The 17,492-nt window shown below is 37.5% G+C and overlaps 1 protein-coding gene across 1 annotated transcript in view; it reads right to left on the bottom strand.

The window, feature by feature from the left end:
- The window catches only part of LOC132847676 (uncharacterized), a 240,621-nt gene that overhangs the window by 62,536 nt on the left and 160,593 nt on the right, over positions 1 to 17,492 (bottom strand). Inside the window, 1 exon segment of the mRNA XM_060873178.1 lies at positions 12,299 to 13,390. Within this exon segment, the coding sequence (XP_060729161.1) occupies positions 12,299 to 13,390 (1,092 nt within the window).

Raw genomic sequence — 17,492 nt, 5'->3', positions numbered from 1 at the left:
GGGAAGTGCAAAACAAATTAACAAATCCGAAAACACATTAACAAATCCCAAAACACTAACAAGTCAGACAACCCGGAAGAGGTTGGTATAGTTTGTGAATGGAAACAGAATCATCGGACGAGACACCTTTCATTCACCTTTATATCTTTAATGACAGGTGTCTTGTCCAATGATCGGTAAGTTTCCATTCACAAACTATACCTACCGCTTCCGGGTTGTCTAAATCGGTGAATGAAACACATTAACAAATCAGAAAACACATTAACAAATCAGAAAACACAACATTTCAGACAACCTGAAAGCGGTTGGTATAGTTTGTGATTGGACAAGACACCTGTCACTCAAAGTATACATGAAGTTCAACAGTCTGCCGCAGGGAAAGGTTGGAATAGATGGATGGAATGGATTAATTCTGTTATTTTCTTGAACGGAGAACTTTATTTAAATGGAGAACTTTACACATTATACATAAGATGCCATACCTGTATATCTTGAGTGACAGGTGTCTTGTCCAGTGATTGGTAAGTTTCCATTCAAAAACGATACACTACCGTTTCTGGGTTGTCTAACTTGTCGTTGTGTTTTCGGATTTGTTAATGTGTTTTTGGATTTGTTAATTTGTTTTGGGATTTGTTAATGTGTTTTCGGATTTGTTAATGTGTTTTCGGATTTGTTCATTTGTTTTGGGATTTGTTAATGTGTTTTCAGATTTGTTAATGTGTTTTGCACTTCCCGGCCACCGTACTTCTAAGCTTATTCTCTGCATTAAAACAAAGATTACTCAGAGAATGACAATATGTCTCCTCAGATAAACAATTGAGTATCACGCAACACCTCAATTTTTCTCACGCAAGACCTGAATTTGGTCCTCAGGTTGCAGCAAATACTTATTACTACATATTAACTCGCATAACGATTCAAAGCTATCCACCTTACTTGCAGCACCCCATTTATCAAATAGCACTCCCTTTTAATTTGCTAGTTTAACAAATGTAGAGTACCACCCCTCCCATTGTTTCGGAACCTCTGTCGGTAAGACTCGGGCCACACGTAATATGCACGTAGTATAGCCAATTTAACCTTCTTATAATCCAAACTATCCTCTAACATTAAGGCCGTGAAATTTTCCATCTTGTTCCCCACCAGCCTACACTGCAACACTTCTTTTGGCCATTTCAGTGAAACAGAAATACGCTCAAACGCCCCAAAATAACTCTACGTTTGTATCCTGTAATAGCGGCACTAGTGAAATATTTTTTCTTACATCAAAGATGGTGTTAGATAGGCCTCACATGTCTGCCTGACACAGAGGCTAATGGACAAGCGGATATGGACGTGGGAACCCCAGTCCCAAATCCAACCTGACTCAAATTTCTCCATATTGTAACAAACGATTAATGTATTTGTATATTTGCTTCTGCTTTTGTCAGTGTGTGCATTTTCATTACATGTTACAGTATTTTCTGCCATAAATACGTGTTGTGTATTAGGATTACTAGTTTGTCACCTTATAATCCTGCTCTGTTTAATAATATACGAAACAATAATCTAGCAGAATTTTCCTCTCATATGTGACCTTTCAGTCACCTCAGATCTTATCAAGCACGTGCACCCACACTCCCCTAAGGTTCCCATCCCTTTAACACATGGAATATTTATGGCAGGATCATATGTGGTAGGAACATTTCCTACTGTTCTCTCTCTCCCTAGTCTGACACACAGAATTTACCATTAAAGCACAAAAAACACTCATGATATTTCAAATTTCCACTACACCAGCTTCCCAGCCCAATTTACTGATGATGCCAGCCCATTGGTCAGTGCACAGGAAAGCATGCGACGGACCCTCATTTCCAGTGAGGTTCCTTCAATTATGCTAAAGTGTCTCACCTGCCATACAAAATGTGTACACAAAGCAGAGAGAACATGCCAAATGTCCCAAAAACGGATTAATAGCAAAATGGTCTACATTTAAGCACTAACCATCATTTGCCTTGCTTCACTGGATTGTGAAGTCTCCTCTGCAGTCTCAAGCTCTTCAGTATTGTGCAGAGGGACTGAGACAGGCAATGGTAGCAAAGGTTGCTTTGAAGGCAAGGACTGTCTGAAGAATTCCTGACATACCTCCCGGAGTTCCTTGACTTCTTTTACAAGTTCAGTGACAGTTCCAATCAACTTTTGTAAAGCAAAAAAAAATCTTCTGGAGAATAAAACCATTACAGTTCAAAAGATATTTAACATGCATGCTGTATAAGGAAAGTAGAAAATTCCGCGTTACAGTGGATTGTCTTGCGCTAAATTCCTGTCCTCAGATGAGCACCAGAACTAGCGGGGGTCAAGACTTTTTTTTTTCTTTGAGCCCAATGTTTTGAAGACATTTACCTCAGAAGACATGTTGATTCATTGCGACTCTTCTTGAGGAGAAATATGCCGCGAAGCTCTCCCGTGGAGTGAAGAAGAGGTGGACAGTTGAAGTGTCCAATGGAGTTATGAGATTTGTACTCAAGCTATTTTCAAGACTTTAGATTGGTTAATAACTTGTAAAAATAACAGACCCAGTCTGTATCTTTTTTAACAGACTGACCAATAGCATCGATATGTGAAAAAATATGAAATTGACCAAATTTGGACATACAAGGTTTCCGCCGATATTTTAGCGACAGCGACGATATTTTAAGATAAACAATATTGTATATTGTTGTAAACTGCTTGGAATTTGGAAGCTGGTAATTACACTCAAAGCAATTATTGGTCTGATTGCAAAACTGCCAAAGCACTTCTGGAATTTATACCCTCTTGATCCTTGAAAGATGGTTCCTGGCTGGGGTACATGGCAGGCAGGGCTGATGAGTCGCTTGACTCAGTCAGTATGGAGAACTGCTGCACATCTGGTCAGAGGACACCAAAGGATAGGCAGAACTCTGGAAGCTGATTGAACAGGAGCCTGTATTTTGTTAGAGACTGCAGAGAAACAGATTTGACATGTATACCATTTGCAGAATTACATTGTGAGACATCCATGAAAATGGAACAAATGCATACACTCAGTCTTGGTTACATAAACATCACTGTGATACCTGGAAAGAGAAGTCCAGGAGCTGGGCAGAGCTTTCTTTTTTTTAACTTCATCTTCCGTATCAGATGCTCTGTTGTAAACGGGATTGGGCCTAATAGAAAAAGAAAACTTCAGATACATCTAGCAATTTTATTTTATTTTTGTGATTATTCTTTCCCCTTGTCATTTATTAATTTTCCCCCTTCTGAAAATAAACGCAAAGAAATTTCATTTGTTACCTGGATTTTCTTTTATTAAACTTCTCACTTCTCTTCTTTTCTTCATCAGACTGAATGCTTGTTGTGTCGCATTTCTCCTGTAGGTATCTTTTCAAACTCTTCTCAGCTTCTTCATATGTGGCTGCAAGTTAAATTTTGTGAGTGTAATAACTGTAAAGTACACAATTTAATTCCATCTTATACTTAATTTATGCTTAATTTGAATTTATACACTTACCTCGACTTACAAGGTGTCTAACAGGTTCATAGGACAACCATTCCTCAGTAGGCAGCTCAGATTTTTCAAATGCAGCCCGTACCTTGGCTGTGTCTTTGGGTGGATATGGTGGCCATAGAAGCTTGACTTAAGTTGCACTTGTGAGGCTTTGGTGACTCGGGATCTGGCTGGAAAGGTTATTTTTCAGATAATCACTTGTTGTAAGGGCAAGTGAGGCTTGTGCAAAAGATGTTTTATTTGTCCTAAATAATTCTCAAAAGGAAATGCTGACACATTATCCAAAAGAGATGATACTCTTCAGCCAGATGAGTCAGTTGGTGTATATTGTAGACTATTTCATGTCTACCATATAGTTGTCCAAAGTGGCATTGTTACGACTGTCTAGGGTTCAGTCGCAACAGAATGGGTAAAAGAATGTCTTTATACATAGATGTTATAATTCACAAACATTTATTCAAGGGTTGACAAGGATTTTAGGCTTCAGGGGAGGACAAGGCCAAAATAATAAACAGAACAATCTTTAACAAACACCTCTTACTAAACTGAAAAATGAAAGAAAATAAAATACATTTCTTCTTACCTAACTCCCTCTCACAAAAACAATATAATAAAGGTTTCCAAAATAACTGACGTCGCTCCCCCTACATACCTTGCCACCATGTTTTGGACAAAGGTGTATAATTAGATCGGCTGGCTAACAAGTCAAAAACAGAGTCCATCATCATAGTCGTATATCAGGCATGGGTCAAGCACAAACAAGTCAATTGGTTGAAATAATAAACATAAACCAAGACAAAACAAAACTCACAGGCTCAACACACTAGGAACACAAACTTTATCTCTAAGACGAGACAATCACAAATTACTGGAATGGGTCAAACATACAGAGAATATAACATACATATACACAATGCAATACAAACACAGCAACCACAATTGCATGAAAGGCAAAGAGGCAAAAGCAAAAAGCAAAGCAGCAAAAGCAGCGTTCAATCAGGGATCCAGGCAGTCCTTTTATGTGGAACAGGTGGAGCTTATAACCAATCGGAGCCTTTCTCCTATTAACTCTGGAACCGCCTTCCTGAAACACATGACAGGTACAAGAAACACCAGAGGGCAGCACGGAAATAAAATGAAAGACTGGAGGTCATAACAGGCATACAAAAGAGACAAGCAATTCATGAGCACAATCAATCATCGCCTCTGGGGTTCCAGAGGATAAAATGCATAGCAACAGAAAACAACATAAAGTTCTCATACATCTGCATTTGAATGCAATTCTGAATCACAACAGGGCCTGTATACAACATAAATGAGCGCAGCTCAGTCGCTTTCCAGCGGTCAATTTCTGATAACCCTCTTGGTTTCCGTCTAAACTCAACAAGCATGTAGGGACTCAGCAGCTTTAACTTTTCAGAAATTTCAGCTACAGTTTGAGTGGACATGTCATTTTATTTTGCCACTCACACACTTGAACACATTTGTTACAGCCCGTGTAGCCATTGTGAGATTTTGAATTTTTAACAAAGGCTCTGTCAGGGGCATCACACACAAAAGAGCATACTTGTACCAATACCTTTCGACCATTGTAAACAATACCACGCAGAAGAACATCAGCTAAATCATCAATAAATGGCTCAAATATGCACGTGGGTTTTTTCATACCACAGTAAAGGCCAACAAGGAAGGGATGTTTGGTATAGTCACAAATGACAATCTCAAGAATTGACCAGAACTGAAGTGTACAGCTTTTGAAAAGTGGAAGCCCATCTGAATTGAACTGTAATTTAACTGTTTGCAATTGTTCAGGCAGGACTAAGCTTTTCAAACATGACACTATCCCCTTTGCCAAGCCAAAATGATAATACTCCCCGCCTTCCATCTTTATGGAAGAAACATAAGTTTGGGTCTTAAGAACTGTCCTGGCATCTGTGGGCAATTCTGGATGAAACATTCACAGAATACTTAAAAGGGCACTGAGTGCAGTAAGTGAGACTGAGAAGGTAGAGGCCCAATATCGCAAACTCCTCAAAAGAAACTCACTCATTGGAGCTTCTGATTCAGTATCAGAGTCAAAATCTGACTGTATCATTATTAACATCATGCATATTGGTTGGGTACAACAGAACCTCATCAGACACCCTACCAGGGAACTCATCTGTGACTGAATCATTACAATCTGAACCAGCTGACTCTATAATAACTTTAGGGTACTCTGCATAATTTTTTCCTGCTTCAACATGGTTTTCTTGTAACACAGAATTTTGTGCACTGGTTTCATTAAATTGTTGTAGTATTTCTGACTCTGCAGACTTAATCACTGATTTCAATTTATGCCTCTTTGACCACCGTGAAGTCATTATTGCTACAAGTGTTGCAACAGTTAAAGTTTTTAAAAAGTCAGCTGTAGCAGCCCAATGATAGGATGGACCATGACCCTTGCCCTTAATGACAGTGAGATGTTCACTAACACTGAGGCCTCTAAAAGATCTAAAACATCAGGTGTTTGATCTGCATGCCCAATTTTAATAGTGAACACCAAAAGCTACATCAGCATAGTGAATCAGTATATAGTTACTGCACGTCATGGTGTCCCTGAGGAGAGTGCACCACTTTCACCTGATTTTTTTATTGAACAATTCTCAGGTTTCTATTATTATAAAAAAATAGGTGACACTTGTCTCTGTTCTAATGCTAGTGGCCAGTTTTTCCTCAGCAGTTCTGAGTGCAAGATTCACGTGAATGTGATAGCTTTGGAAGAGGCCTCGGAAACTTTCTGTTTTATTAATGATGTTTTACTCCATCTACTGATGGTACATGTCTGACCTAAACCAACACTATTTTGTGGGTATACGGTAGTTATTGGACACATTATAATTGGACTGGGTGCTACATTGTTGTCCCTAGTGTCTCTGTACATAAACCTTGGAAAAATCCCAGCTGAGAGTCCCCTGTGTTTCATCCACATGGCAGGTGATATGTTTCTTCATATGTTTTTGGATATACCTTTATGACCCCTGGACTTCACTATATGGTGTGGTACAATGGTTCATGGTCCTTAGAGGAGACACCTAAGCCACACTTAATAAAATAAATAGTTTGACATATATTTTCTTATCCATAGAGAATGATACTGAACAAGCTCTGCAGTTCTGCAATACATATACATACATGCATACATACTGTACTGTGAACTATATATATCTTGAATTTTTATTATATTAATTCTTTATACTTCTCCTTATGTTTACCTTCTGCTCTATGTTTATGTTCTGTAAAGCTGCTTTGAGACAATGTCCATTGGGAAAAACGCTATACAAATAAACTTGAATTGAATTGAATTGCAGTTTGTCATTGGTGAATTAAAGGCTATGAGAGACGTAGTTATTCAAAATAGGACCTCTTGACTGCAGATTGGTGGTGTCTGAAAGATGTTTAACACCTCATTCTGTTTCTTTATTTCTAATAATGTTCACATCACCAGCAATATCATTCAACATATGCGCGAAGCTGGGTGATCTTTAGGTGCCCTATTTAACATTTTCATGGCAGTTCCACTCAGTAAGATGAAGTCATGCTTTTTGTTAGAGAAGACCACCCTCTGAACTCTGTCATGCACAGCTGCACAGACTTAAAGGGTGACTGGTATTTGAGGTTGGGACCTAAGAGGGCATTGATATATTTAGAATATATTTTTGCACTCTCTGTCCTGGGGCCTGTTTCAGAAAGGAGGTTAAGTGAATACTCTGAGTATGTTAACCCTGAAATGAGGGAAACTCTGGGTTTTCCGTTTCAGAATGGCAGGTATGTTAAACCCGAGAAAGCAGGTTAAGTCAAGCCGGTTTCTGAAAGAGAGTTAACTTATACTCAGAGTCAGTTACCATAGTAACTTACTCTGTGAACCTAACCTGGTTGGGAGCAGGTTTTCTTCTCTAAACCCAGAGTTTCTTTCGCTCTCCTCCCCTTTTTTAAAAAGGAAGTGATTACCTCATTCATTGCACACATTTTAGTTACGCAGAGAGGATCAAATCCTTTTATGGATGATCCTGTTGATGAAGAGGCTGTATTAATTCATAGGGAGTTACATTTACATCGGGAAAGAATTTTGAGGCCCAGAGTGGATTTATTGTCATATCCCTATGCATTTGTATTTGAGCGGTACCGTTTTTCTTTACAGTCAATAAGATACATCCATAATCTCATCTATCCTTACATCAGAAACAACAGCCATCGTGGCCGTGCTCTTACATCTGAGCAGATGCTTCGCGTTTCCTTACATTTCTTTAAGAAATAAATTTAGTAATAGGAAAGGAAAAGGAAAGAAAGGTCTTTATTGCCAAGTATGTTTTCACATACGAGGAATTTGCTCTAGTACAGAAGCTCCACAGTGTAAAAACAGAATGGCATTGATAGGACATGAACACATATATAATAAATGCAGTTGTATGTACAGTGGATAATAAAGGCAGTTGAATGTACAGTGGATAATAAAGGCTGTTGTATGTACAGTGGATAATAAAGGCAGTTGTATGTACAGTGGATAATAAAGGCAGTTGTATGTACAGTGGATAATAAAGGCAGTTGTATGTACAGTGGATAAATATGCAAATTGAAATATAGATGTGCAAATTGAAATATAAATGTGCAAATTGAAATACAAATGTGCAAATTGAAATATAAATAAGTAAGTGTGTGTAAATAATGTAAGAATAGAGTTTGTTCTGTGTATGTTAAGTGTTCATCAGATGTATGTTAAGTGTTCATCAGATGGATTGCCTGAGGGAAGAAACTGTTCCTATGCCTAGTCATTTTAATGCTCAGGGCTCTGTAGCGTCGACCAGATGGCAACAGTTCGAAGAGTGTGTGTGCTGGATGTGAGGGGTCCAGAGTGATTTTCTTTGCCCTTTTGATCACTCTGGAGAAGTACAGATCTTGGAGAGTGGGGAGAGTTGTGCCAATGATTCGCTCAGCTGTCCGGACTACCCTCTGTAGTCTCCTGAGGTCGGATTGGGTGGCTGAGCTGAACCAAACAGTCACTGAGGTGCAGAGGATGGATTCAATGATTGCAGTGTAGAACTGTTTCAGCAGATCCTGTGGCAGGTTGAACTTCCTCAGCTGGTGAAGGAAGTACAACCTCTGCTGAGCCTTTTTCACAATGGAGTCAATGTGAATGTCCCACTTCAGGTCCTGGGAGATTGTGGTTCCCAGGAATCTGAATGACTCCACTGCTGTAACAATGCTGTCCATGATGGTTAGTGGGGGGAGAGCAGGGGGGTTTCTCCTGAAGTCCATGATCATCTCCACTGTCTTGAGCGTGTTCAGCTCCAGGTTGTTAAGACTGCACCAGACAGACAGCCGTTCAACCTCCAGTCTGTAAGCAGAGTCGTCCCCGTCCTGAATGAGGCCGATCAGTGTGGTGTCGTCTGCAAACTTCAGGAGCTTGACAGAGGGGTCATTAGAGGTGCAGTCGTTAGTGTACAGAAAGAAGAGCAGTGGGGAGAGGACACAGCCCTGAGGAGCGCCAGTGCTGATGGTGCGGGTGCTGGATTTGAGTTTTCCCAGTCGCACTAGCTGCTGCCTGTCTGTAATTCAGTAATTAATAAGTAATAATAATAATAATAATAATAATAATAATAATAATTCTTTAAGAAATAAGAATGAGCATTTATAGATATAAACTTAGATTCTATAGGCTACTCCACATAAAAAGGTGAAGAAATGTAAATGTGTAGATTGTTTGATGTGTGGACACATAATATTAACATTACCTCTGTAAGCATCTCTGTGGCAGCAGAAACGGTTTCTATTTGTTAGAGGTGGTGGTGCAGGTCCTCCCCCAGTTTTGCGAGCCTCTGCCTTCTTTCTGTTGGCTGAGTAGTCAAATGAGAATGAACATTTAGACCTATGTCAAAAATGCTGCTAGACACTGAATGCTATTTAGTTATTTAATATGTCAAATGTTTGAAAGCCCGGTACCCTACACCTATGATATGCTCAAGGCTTCCCTGATTGAATTATTTTTTTAGATTTCATTTTAAGCTGCTGCCACATTCTTTTAATGCCAGCAGGATTGCACCTATACATGAAAATTAAATTAATAGGTTTAATAAAATACTTCTTCTAGTTTCACCTCTGATATTATAACAGTTGGGATTTTACTTAAAATTTTTTTACTTAAATATTTCTTAATTACTAACTACAAATTACAAGTCTAATTAGATTAATGTAATCATTACTATCTCTATCTCTACTTACTTATTAATTACTTTCTAAATCCCAAATCAACCTCAACCACTTGAACAATAAGGAGAGACAAGAAACTGCATTTCTAATGCTTTCAAATAAACAATATACAATTGCATGAATCATCCTTGAATTGACCAAAGTGTGTAACTAGAGGGAGAAGGTTACATTAAAAAGATACCTTTTAAAATTTGATGTTAAATCCACTGTTGTTTTATACAGAATTGTTTTATAGTCTTTAATTTAATTACAGTATTTAGATTACTTAGTAATTAAATGATACCCAACACTATAAAAGTAAATAAAATGTAAACTTACGCATTTCTGCATTGTCATAAACAGTTCTGCTGGTGAGAAATATGCACGTTGTTGCAATGGTGACTCATTATATCTGCGCTCCATTGATAATGGCTTTTTATAGTTGTGGTGCACATGCATAACTCAGAGTCAGTCAATTTGGAGTTGATAAAACTTACTAATTTCAGCTGTTCTGTAACCGAAAACTCAGAGTTTCCCATCTCTGGGTAAATCAACTCAGAGTTCAAGATTAACTCAGAGTTGGTGGAACCTCCTTATTGAAACGAGCCCCTGGGCTGTGACATTTGTTTATGACCAAATCTTATGACCATCTTATCCTTTGTTTTGTCTTAGATAGTCTTTCTTTTCTGTATTGATAAACCAAACACATACATTCTAAGAGTTTCTTTTTCTATAATTTAGATAATTTTTGTAAGAAACTTACCAAACTGACAATAAGCATGTCAACCTCCATGTCTGTTTCTGCTGACATCTTTTGTTTATCAATAGATATCATTGAATATCACACCTATCTCTTGTATAAATACTCCCTGTTCATCTGATTAAATTTCAAAGATATTTGTTATTCAGACATTGTCTTTGCATGGTTCATTTGCAACATCATCCATGACATCAGCAGAGGTAGCAGCAGCAGCAGCACTTATCAGGCTTCTTCACCAAGTGAACCAGAGAATTCTAACAGGTTCACACAACTACAAATATGTTTGAATGCCCCAGTGCTGCTTGTTTAGCCAACTCATATGCTGCATCGGTTCTTCTACTTACAAAAGTACTGCCTGTCTGTGAGGATGAAACATAGAACATTTTTAAATACATATTACAAACAGGAAAAAATAAGCATTAGTTTAAGTTAATTTCAGGAAGACAGAGGCTCAGGGGAAGTTCATTTCACCTGAGTGCCAGACAAAAATCTTGATGTCACACATGGCTCAAATATGCAACAATTAGAAATTACAGACTGCCTCAAACAGACTATTTGTCACTGCTACACTGGAACAATGAATTAGCTCAAAAAATAATTTATTACAGCCATAACCAACAGAAAAACAGGTAACAAGAATCAATAATGTTTGCGATCAAATGAGTGAAGAGTATTAACAGAATATATTTTGCAAATATTTTGAATATTGCTTTTCAAATCAAATCAAATCAAATTTTATTTGTCACATACACATACATACAGAGTATGACATGTCTGTCAGGTATTCAAACATAAAAAGGAATGGAATTAAGGATAATAATAATAATAAAAAGGTAGATAAATGACAAGGAAAACACAGCAAAACACCAAAACTGGAGAGCATCTGGGAAATGCCTAAGAAGTGGCTTAGCAGCCCCCTGTTTAACCACCACAGCTTGTTTAATGGTGCCAATCATAGAAGAAAAAAAAACACAGAATAAAACAACCAAAACCAGAACAACTAATCCATAAAATAAAGGCCTCTCTGTGCCCAGGTGGAACCAAAGTGGTGACTGAACAATTGCACTGAACATGGTTCCTCGGCTGTATAACAAAACCTGTTACCTCATGACAAGGTGACAACTGGGTAAACAGCCAAATTGCCCTCTAGGCCACTAAGGATGACCATCTACAAAAAAGTTAGATCCGTATGTGGTAGTGGTTGACTTTCCAAATCCTGCCATGGATTCATGGTGCTAGTAGAAGTTATCAATCATGTTGCTCACCATCCAAAATGGTTATCCTCCTGTCTGACAGATTAAGTGACTTGTCCCTCTTAAGTGTCAACTCTGGTAAAGAAAATATCACATCATAGCCTATTTTACACACATGAGAGGTTATTGGCTGCTAACTCCATTACTGAGATAAAATGGCATTAGAAAACCCATGTTTATCGGAGACATACAGTTGGAAAGGCTTTCCAATATAAAGGTCTTTCAACATTTCAAAAGCCCCTTCTGCCGTCCACACCAAAAACGCCTTCTTCTGATCCACTAATTAAGCAATGCATGCAAATGAGGAACTTTTTAAAACAATCACACTTTGATCAGCAATACATTTCTCACTATTGTGAATAGATTGGTGGATTTTCAAAACAGTTTATTATGTATAACTCTTTTTTTAACAATATGAACCATAATATGGTTTCACTCCAGTGTGAAGGTGCTGGTGAGTTTTTATTATTATTATTATTATTATTATTATTATTATTATTATCCCCACAGTGTAAGTAGTGATACAGATGAATACTTTGGTTAGTTTTCAGCCTGTGTGAATGCGTTGGTGTTTTTTCAAACTACTTGATCGTGTAAATCTCTTTCCACACTGGGAGCACTGATACGGCTTCTCTCCTGTGTGAATGCGCTGGTGACTTTTTAAATTACTTGCTCGTGTAAAACTCTTCCCACAGTTTGAGCACTGATACGGCTTCTCTCCTGTGTGAATGCGTTCGTGAGTATTCAAATCATTTGAATTTCTAAAATTCTTCCCACAGTGTGAGCAAACATATGGCTTCAGTCCTGTGTGAATGTGCTCGTGGATTTTTAAATCATATAAATTTCTAAAACCCTTCTCACACTGTGAGCAATGATAGGGCTTCTCTCCTGTGTGAATGCGTTGGTGACTTTTTAAATTACTTGCTTCTGTAAAACTCTTCCCACATTGTGAGCATTGATACGGCTTCTCTCCAGTGTGAATGCGTTGGTGACTTTTTAAATTAATTGCTTGTGTAAAACTCTTCCCACACTGTGAGCACTGATATGGCTTTACTCCTGAGTGAACAAGCTTATGTCTGTTTAAGTGACTTAGTTGTCTAAAACTCCATCCACATTGTGCACAGTGATATGGTTTCTCTCCTGTGTGAATGCGCATGTGTTTTTTGATATTACTAAGACTGGAAAACCTCTTCCCACAGTGTGAGCACTGATACGGCTTCTCTCCTGTGTGAATGCGTTCGTGAGTATTCATATCATTTGAATTTCTAAAATTCTTCCCACAGTGTGAGCAAACATATGGCTTCAGTCCTGTGTGAATGTGCTGGTGGATTTTTAAATCATATACATTTCTAAAACCCTTCTCACACTGGGAGCAATGATAGGGCTTCTCTCCTGTGTGAATGCGTTGGTGGCTTTTTAAATTACTTGCTTCTGTAAAACTCTTCCCACAGTTTGAGCACTGATACGGCTTCTCTCCAGTGTGAATGCGTTGGTGACTTTTTAAATTAATTGCTTGTGTAAAACTCTTCTCACACTTTGAGCACTGATACGGCTTTACTCCTGAGTGAACAAGCTTATGTCTGTTTAAGTGACTTAGTAGTCTAAAACTCCGTCCACATTGTGAACAGCAATATGGTTTCTCTCCTGTGTGAATGTACATATGTTGTTTGAGAATACACGGCTTGGCAAAACTCTTCCCACACTGTGAGCAGTAGTGAATGATTTTCTTGCCCATTCTGCACAGATCCCTCTGTGGTGATTTATTGTGTGAAGACAGCCAGATGACGATGTTTCACTGTGTAGCAGAACAGTAGACAAAACATCCTAGATTATTAGGTGCTAAACAAGTATCATGTGCTTTATTCATCAGTCACAGAAACTGAAAAGTTGCAAGTACATAAACAAGGCCAAAACTCATGCCGAAGAGTTTAGTGTTATCTAGAATGCTATCCATGTTCAGTTAAATATACAGCTCCCTCAAAAATAGAGCTGCCAACAGGTGTCCTGGACAAGAGTTTGCATACGTTGCATGGTTTCTGGTCATTTAGTGGCTTGACAGGTAAAATCTAACTTTGTTCTTTAGCAATAAGAGAGGATTATTTTTTCTAATAACAGAACCATTCCATAACTAAACATATGCTGCCATACTATATTAACTATAAATATAACCCATCAACCTTCAGCATAAAGACTAATGTTGCAAATATAATATTTGAAAGTAACGATGTCTAAATATGTATAGTAATGTTTAGAAAATATCAAATTAAATGCATTATTTATTTATTTGATTTATAGAAAGAAAGAAAGAAAGAAAAAAGACTTACCAAGTTGAAGTGAACTTTTTCTTAAATCCCAGAAATTTCTCAGCAGTCTTCTCAGTGAGGACCTCAACTAAAATGTCAGGGTATCTCCTTTAAGTACACCTGAGGACAAAGACACAGTCCAACAACAGGCCCATTCTCAGCCATTAGTCAACTATTAGCACCTTTATTATCTGAGTCTGGGGTTTGCCAGGTATACGTCTATAACTATCTGGTCAATTAAAGATATGCAGTGACTGGAGGGATTGTTCTTATATCGTGTAACTAAGTGTTTAAGATTCATACAAAAATTATGCTACATCAGCGTTTCACATTAGGACAAACTAGTCTAATACACAACATATTTATGGCAGAATTACAGCCAACTACAACTGAGAAAATACTGTAACATTTAATGAAAATAAAATGGAGCAAACTTTGGCATTGCTGCACACACTGACATGCAGAAGCAAATGTGTAAATACATTAATTCTTTGTTACAGTATAGACAAAGTCCCAGAACAAGTTCAACAAGTGATCAATATATTGGTTTAATTTGCCATTTGTATTGTCTGCATAAGTTTCTAAAATAAAGTAAACATCACATTAAAGTATGGAAAATACTATTTCATACAGTATATGTTGTAAATTTTTCCACATTATGCCAATAATGAAAAAGTAAACTTCTCAGATTTTCACTAGAAGTTACTTTTCACTATATACTGCATATAAACTTGTTTCTCATTATGTAAAGGGTTTTGACCTCACAAGTCATTTAATATTTTATGTTTACTTTTACATTCAAACTCAAAATTAGGATCTGAGGGAAAAACAGCACATGGAGAAATAAGTTAGAACCCCCCCCCCCCCCCCCACACACACACACACACACACACACACACACACAACATCATTAAACATTCATGTGAATTTAAATAAATGCAAGATAATTATGAGAGAATAAAATCACCAGTCTCTGTCTGCACACACGATGCTACTGAGCAAGCCTGCCTTAAGGCCCCACCTGCAACAACTGATAGGAATCTCTCACAAGAATCATAAAGCAGTGAATATAAGCTTTAGTTAAGTGAAAAAAATACATTTAACAGGTTTTGATAACATTAACCTATTCAATAAATTAATTATTTACTCATTACAACTAAAAAAGTCTTTAAACTCGTATTTCCCAGTCAACCGGCTACACTGTCAAACAAAAAAATATGTCTACCTTCAGCATCAAGACTATTGTTGCAAATGTAATATTTCAAAGTAAAATCATACTTAATATTTTTAGGACTATAAAAACCCATTTCCTATCGACTATGTTAAGGTTTACCTATTTCTTCCATTACTTATTTGTATTATGTATTTTTCAGGAAACTAAGAAATAATTAACTGCAACATCACAGTTATTTATTTATTTGTTTGTTTGTTTGTTTGTTTGTTTGTTTGTTTGTTTGTTTGTTTGTTTGTTTAATGAAAGAAAACTTGAAGTGATCTTATTCTTAAATCACAATAATTTCACAGCAGTCTTCTCAGTAAAGACCTAAATTAAAATTACAAATTACTTAAAATCAGGAGTCTCCTTTAAGTACAACTGAGGACAAAGACACAGTTCAACAACAGGCCATTTCATAGCCATTAGCCAACTATTATCACCTTATCATCTGGGTCTGGGTTGTGGCTTGTGAACGACCAGAACCATCAGGTCAATTAAAGATATTTAATTGGATTAACTGGATAGATTGTTCCCATATCAGGGTATAGATAACAAAATAATTGATTATTATATTATATCTAATATATTTATTACAAAAATCTGTTTTAATGAAATGAAGCAGGATTATACGGAAAACTAGTAAGCATAAACCACAACACATATTTATGGCAGAATACAGCCAACTACAAATGAGAAAATACTGTAAAATTGAACGCATATAAACAGGAACAAACTTTGCCATTGTGTTAACTAGGACATTATTTCGGATGTATGTCTAAATTTACCACTAGTAAATTCATTTCTTTTAAAGTTTCACTAAGCGTCATTAAGATTTTTTTATCTTAATGATCTTAGTGTTCTTAATTGCCCTATATTATAAATGCTGCTCTTCATAGTGACCAAATTCAGATGATCTTGGTTTGCAGTGGATAGTTTGTATATGAATAATTAAACATTTATAGAACAGTGGTAAGTTTCTGTTGAATGTTCAATATGAGCATATGAGTCCTGGCATAAGAACCTAACAGTGTTTACTGATTTATCATATCAGCAGTTAGAAGGTACATATCATATATGTGCATGACACTCATCTACAGTTCAGATTATCCACTGAAACAATACTGTGATCACCATCTGGCACATAAATGTCCCATAAAACCCTAAAATAAAACACTGAAGACAGATATTTTAAACAGCTTGTTTGAATGTTAAATGCATCTTCCATGACCTTCTCCAATACTAATTAGTGATAAATATTTTAAAATATCACTCAAATTGTTTATAAATTGAGCCATTGGACACACCTTGACCTCAGTAACCTGACGCCCCTGTAACCTCACTGTTCTACTTCCCTCCCTCTTGTTCAAACACATGTATTCTGCTTTACTATGACTGACTTTCATTCCTCTTCTTTCCATAGCAGACCTCCACCTTTCCAGGTGTTCCTCCACCTGCTGTCTACTCTCACTACAGATCACAATGTCATCCGTAAACATCATTGTCTATGGACATTCTTGTCTGACTTCATCTGTCAAACTGTCCATCAAAGTAGCAAACAAGTAGGGACTTAAGGCCGATCCTTGAAGCTGATCCTCCAGCTTGAACTCCTCTGTCTGACCTACCGCACATCTCACTGCTTTCATATTCCTCTCATACACATACTGAACTACTCTGATGTACTTCTCTGCCACTCCTGCCATCCTCATACAGTACCATAGCTGCTCTCTCGGCACCCTGTCTTATGCTTTCTCTAAACCTACAAAGACACAGCGCAGCTCCTTCTGCCCATTTCTGTACTTCTCCATTAACAATGTCAGAGCAAAAATTGCATCAGTTGTGCTCTATCTGGGAATGAAGCCATACTGCTGCTCACAAATATCCACTTACTTTCTTAGCCTAACCTCCACTACTCTTTCCCATAGCTTTAGTGCACATCACCCTTGTTCTTAAAGATCTGAACTAGAACACTTCTCCTCCATTCCTCAGGCATCTTCTGACTCTCTAAAATCCTGCTGAACAATCTAGATAGAAACTCCACTTCTGTCTCTCCTAGACACTTCCATATCTCCACAGTTATGTCACCTGGCCTAACAATTTTTTCACTCTTGATTCTCCTCAGAGACTTCCTCAGCTTATCCTTTCTAATCTTTGCTATTTCTTGCTCTACCATATTCACCTTTTCTGCCCTTTTCCCCCTCTTATTTTCCTCATTCATCAGCTCCTCAAA

The sequence above is a fragment of the Tachysurus vachellii genome, chromosome 6, assembly GCF_030014155.1.
Source record: "Tachysurus vachellii isolate PV-2020 chromosome 6, HZAU_Pvac_v1, whole genome shotgun sequence".
Classification (NCBI taxonomy): Eukaryota; Metazoa; Chordata; class Actinopteri; order Siluriformes; family Bagridae; genus Tachysurus; species Tachysurus vachellii.
Note: the sequence above shows the minus strand (reverse complement) of the source record. Positions and strands in the feature narration are given on the sequence as shown.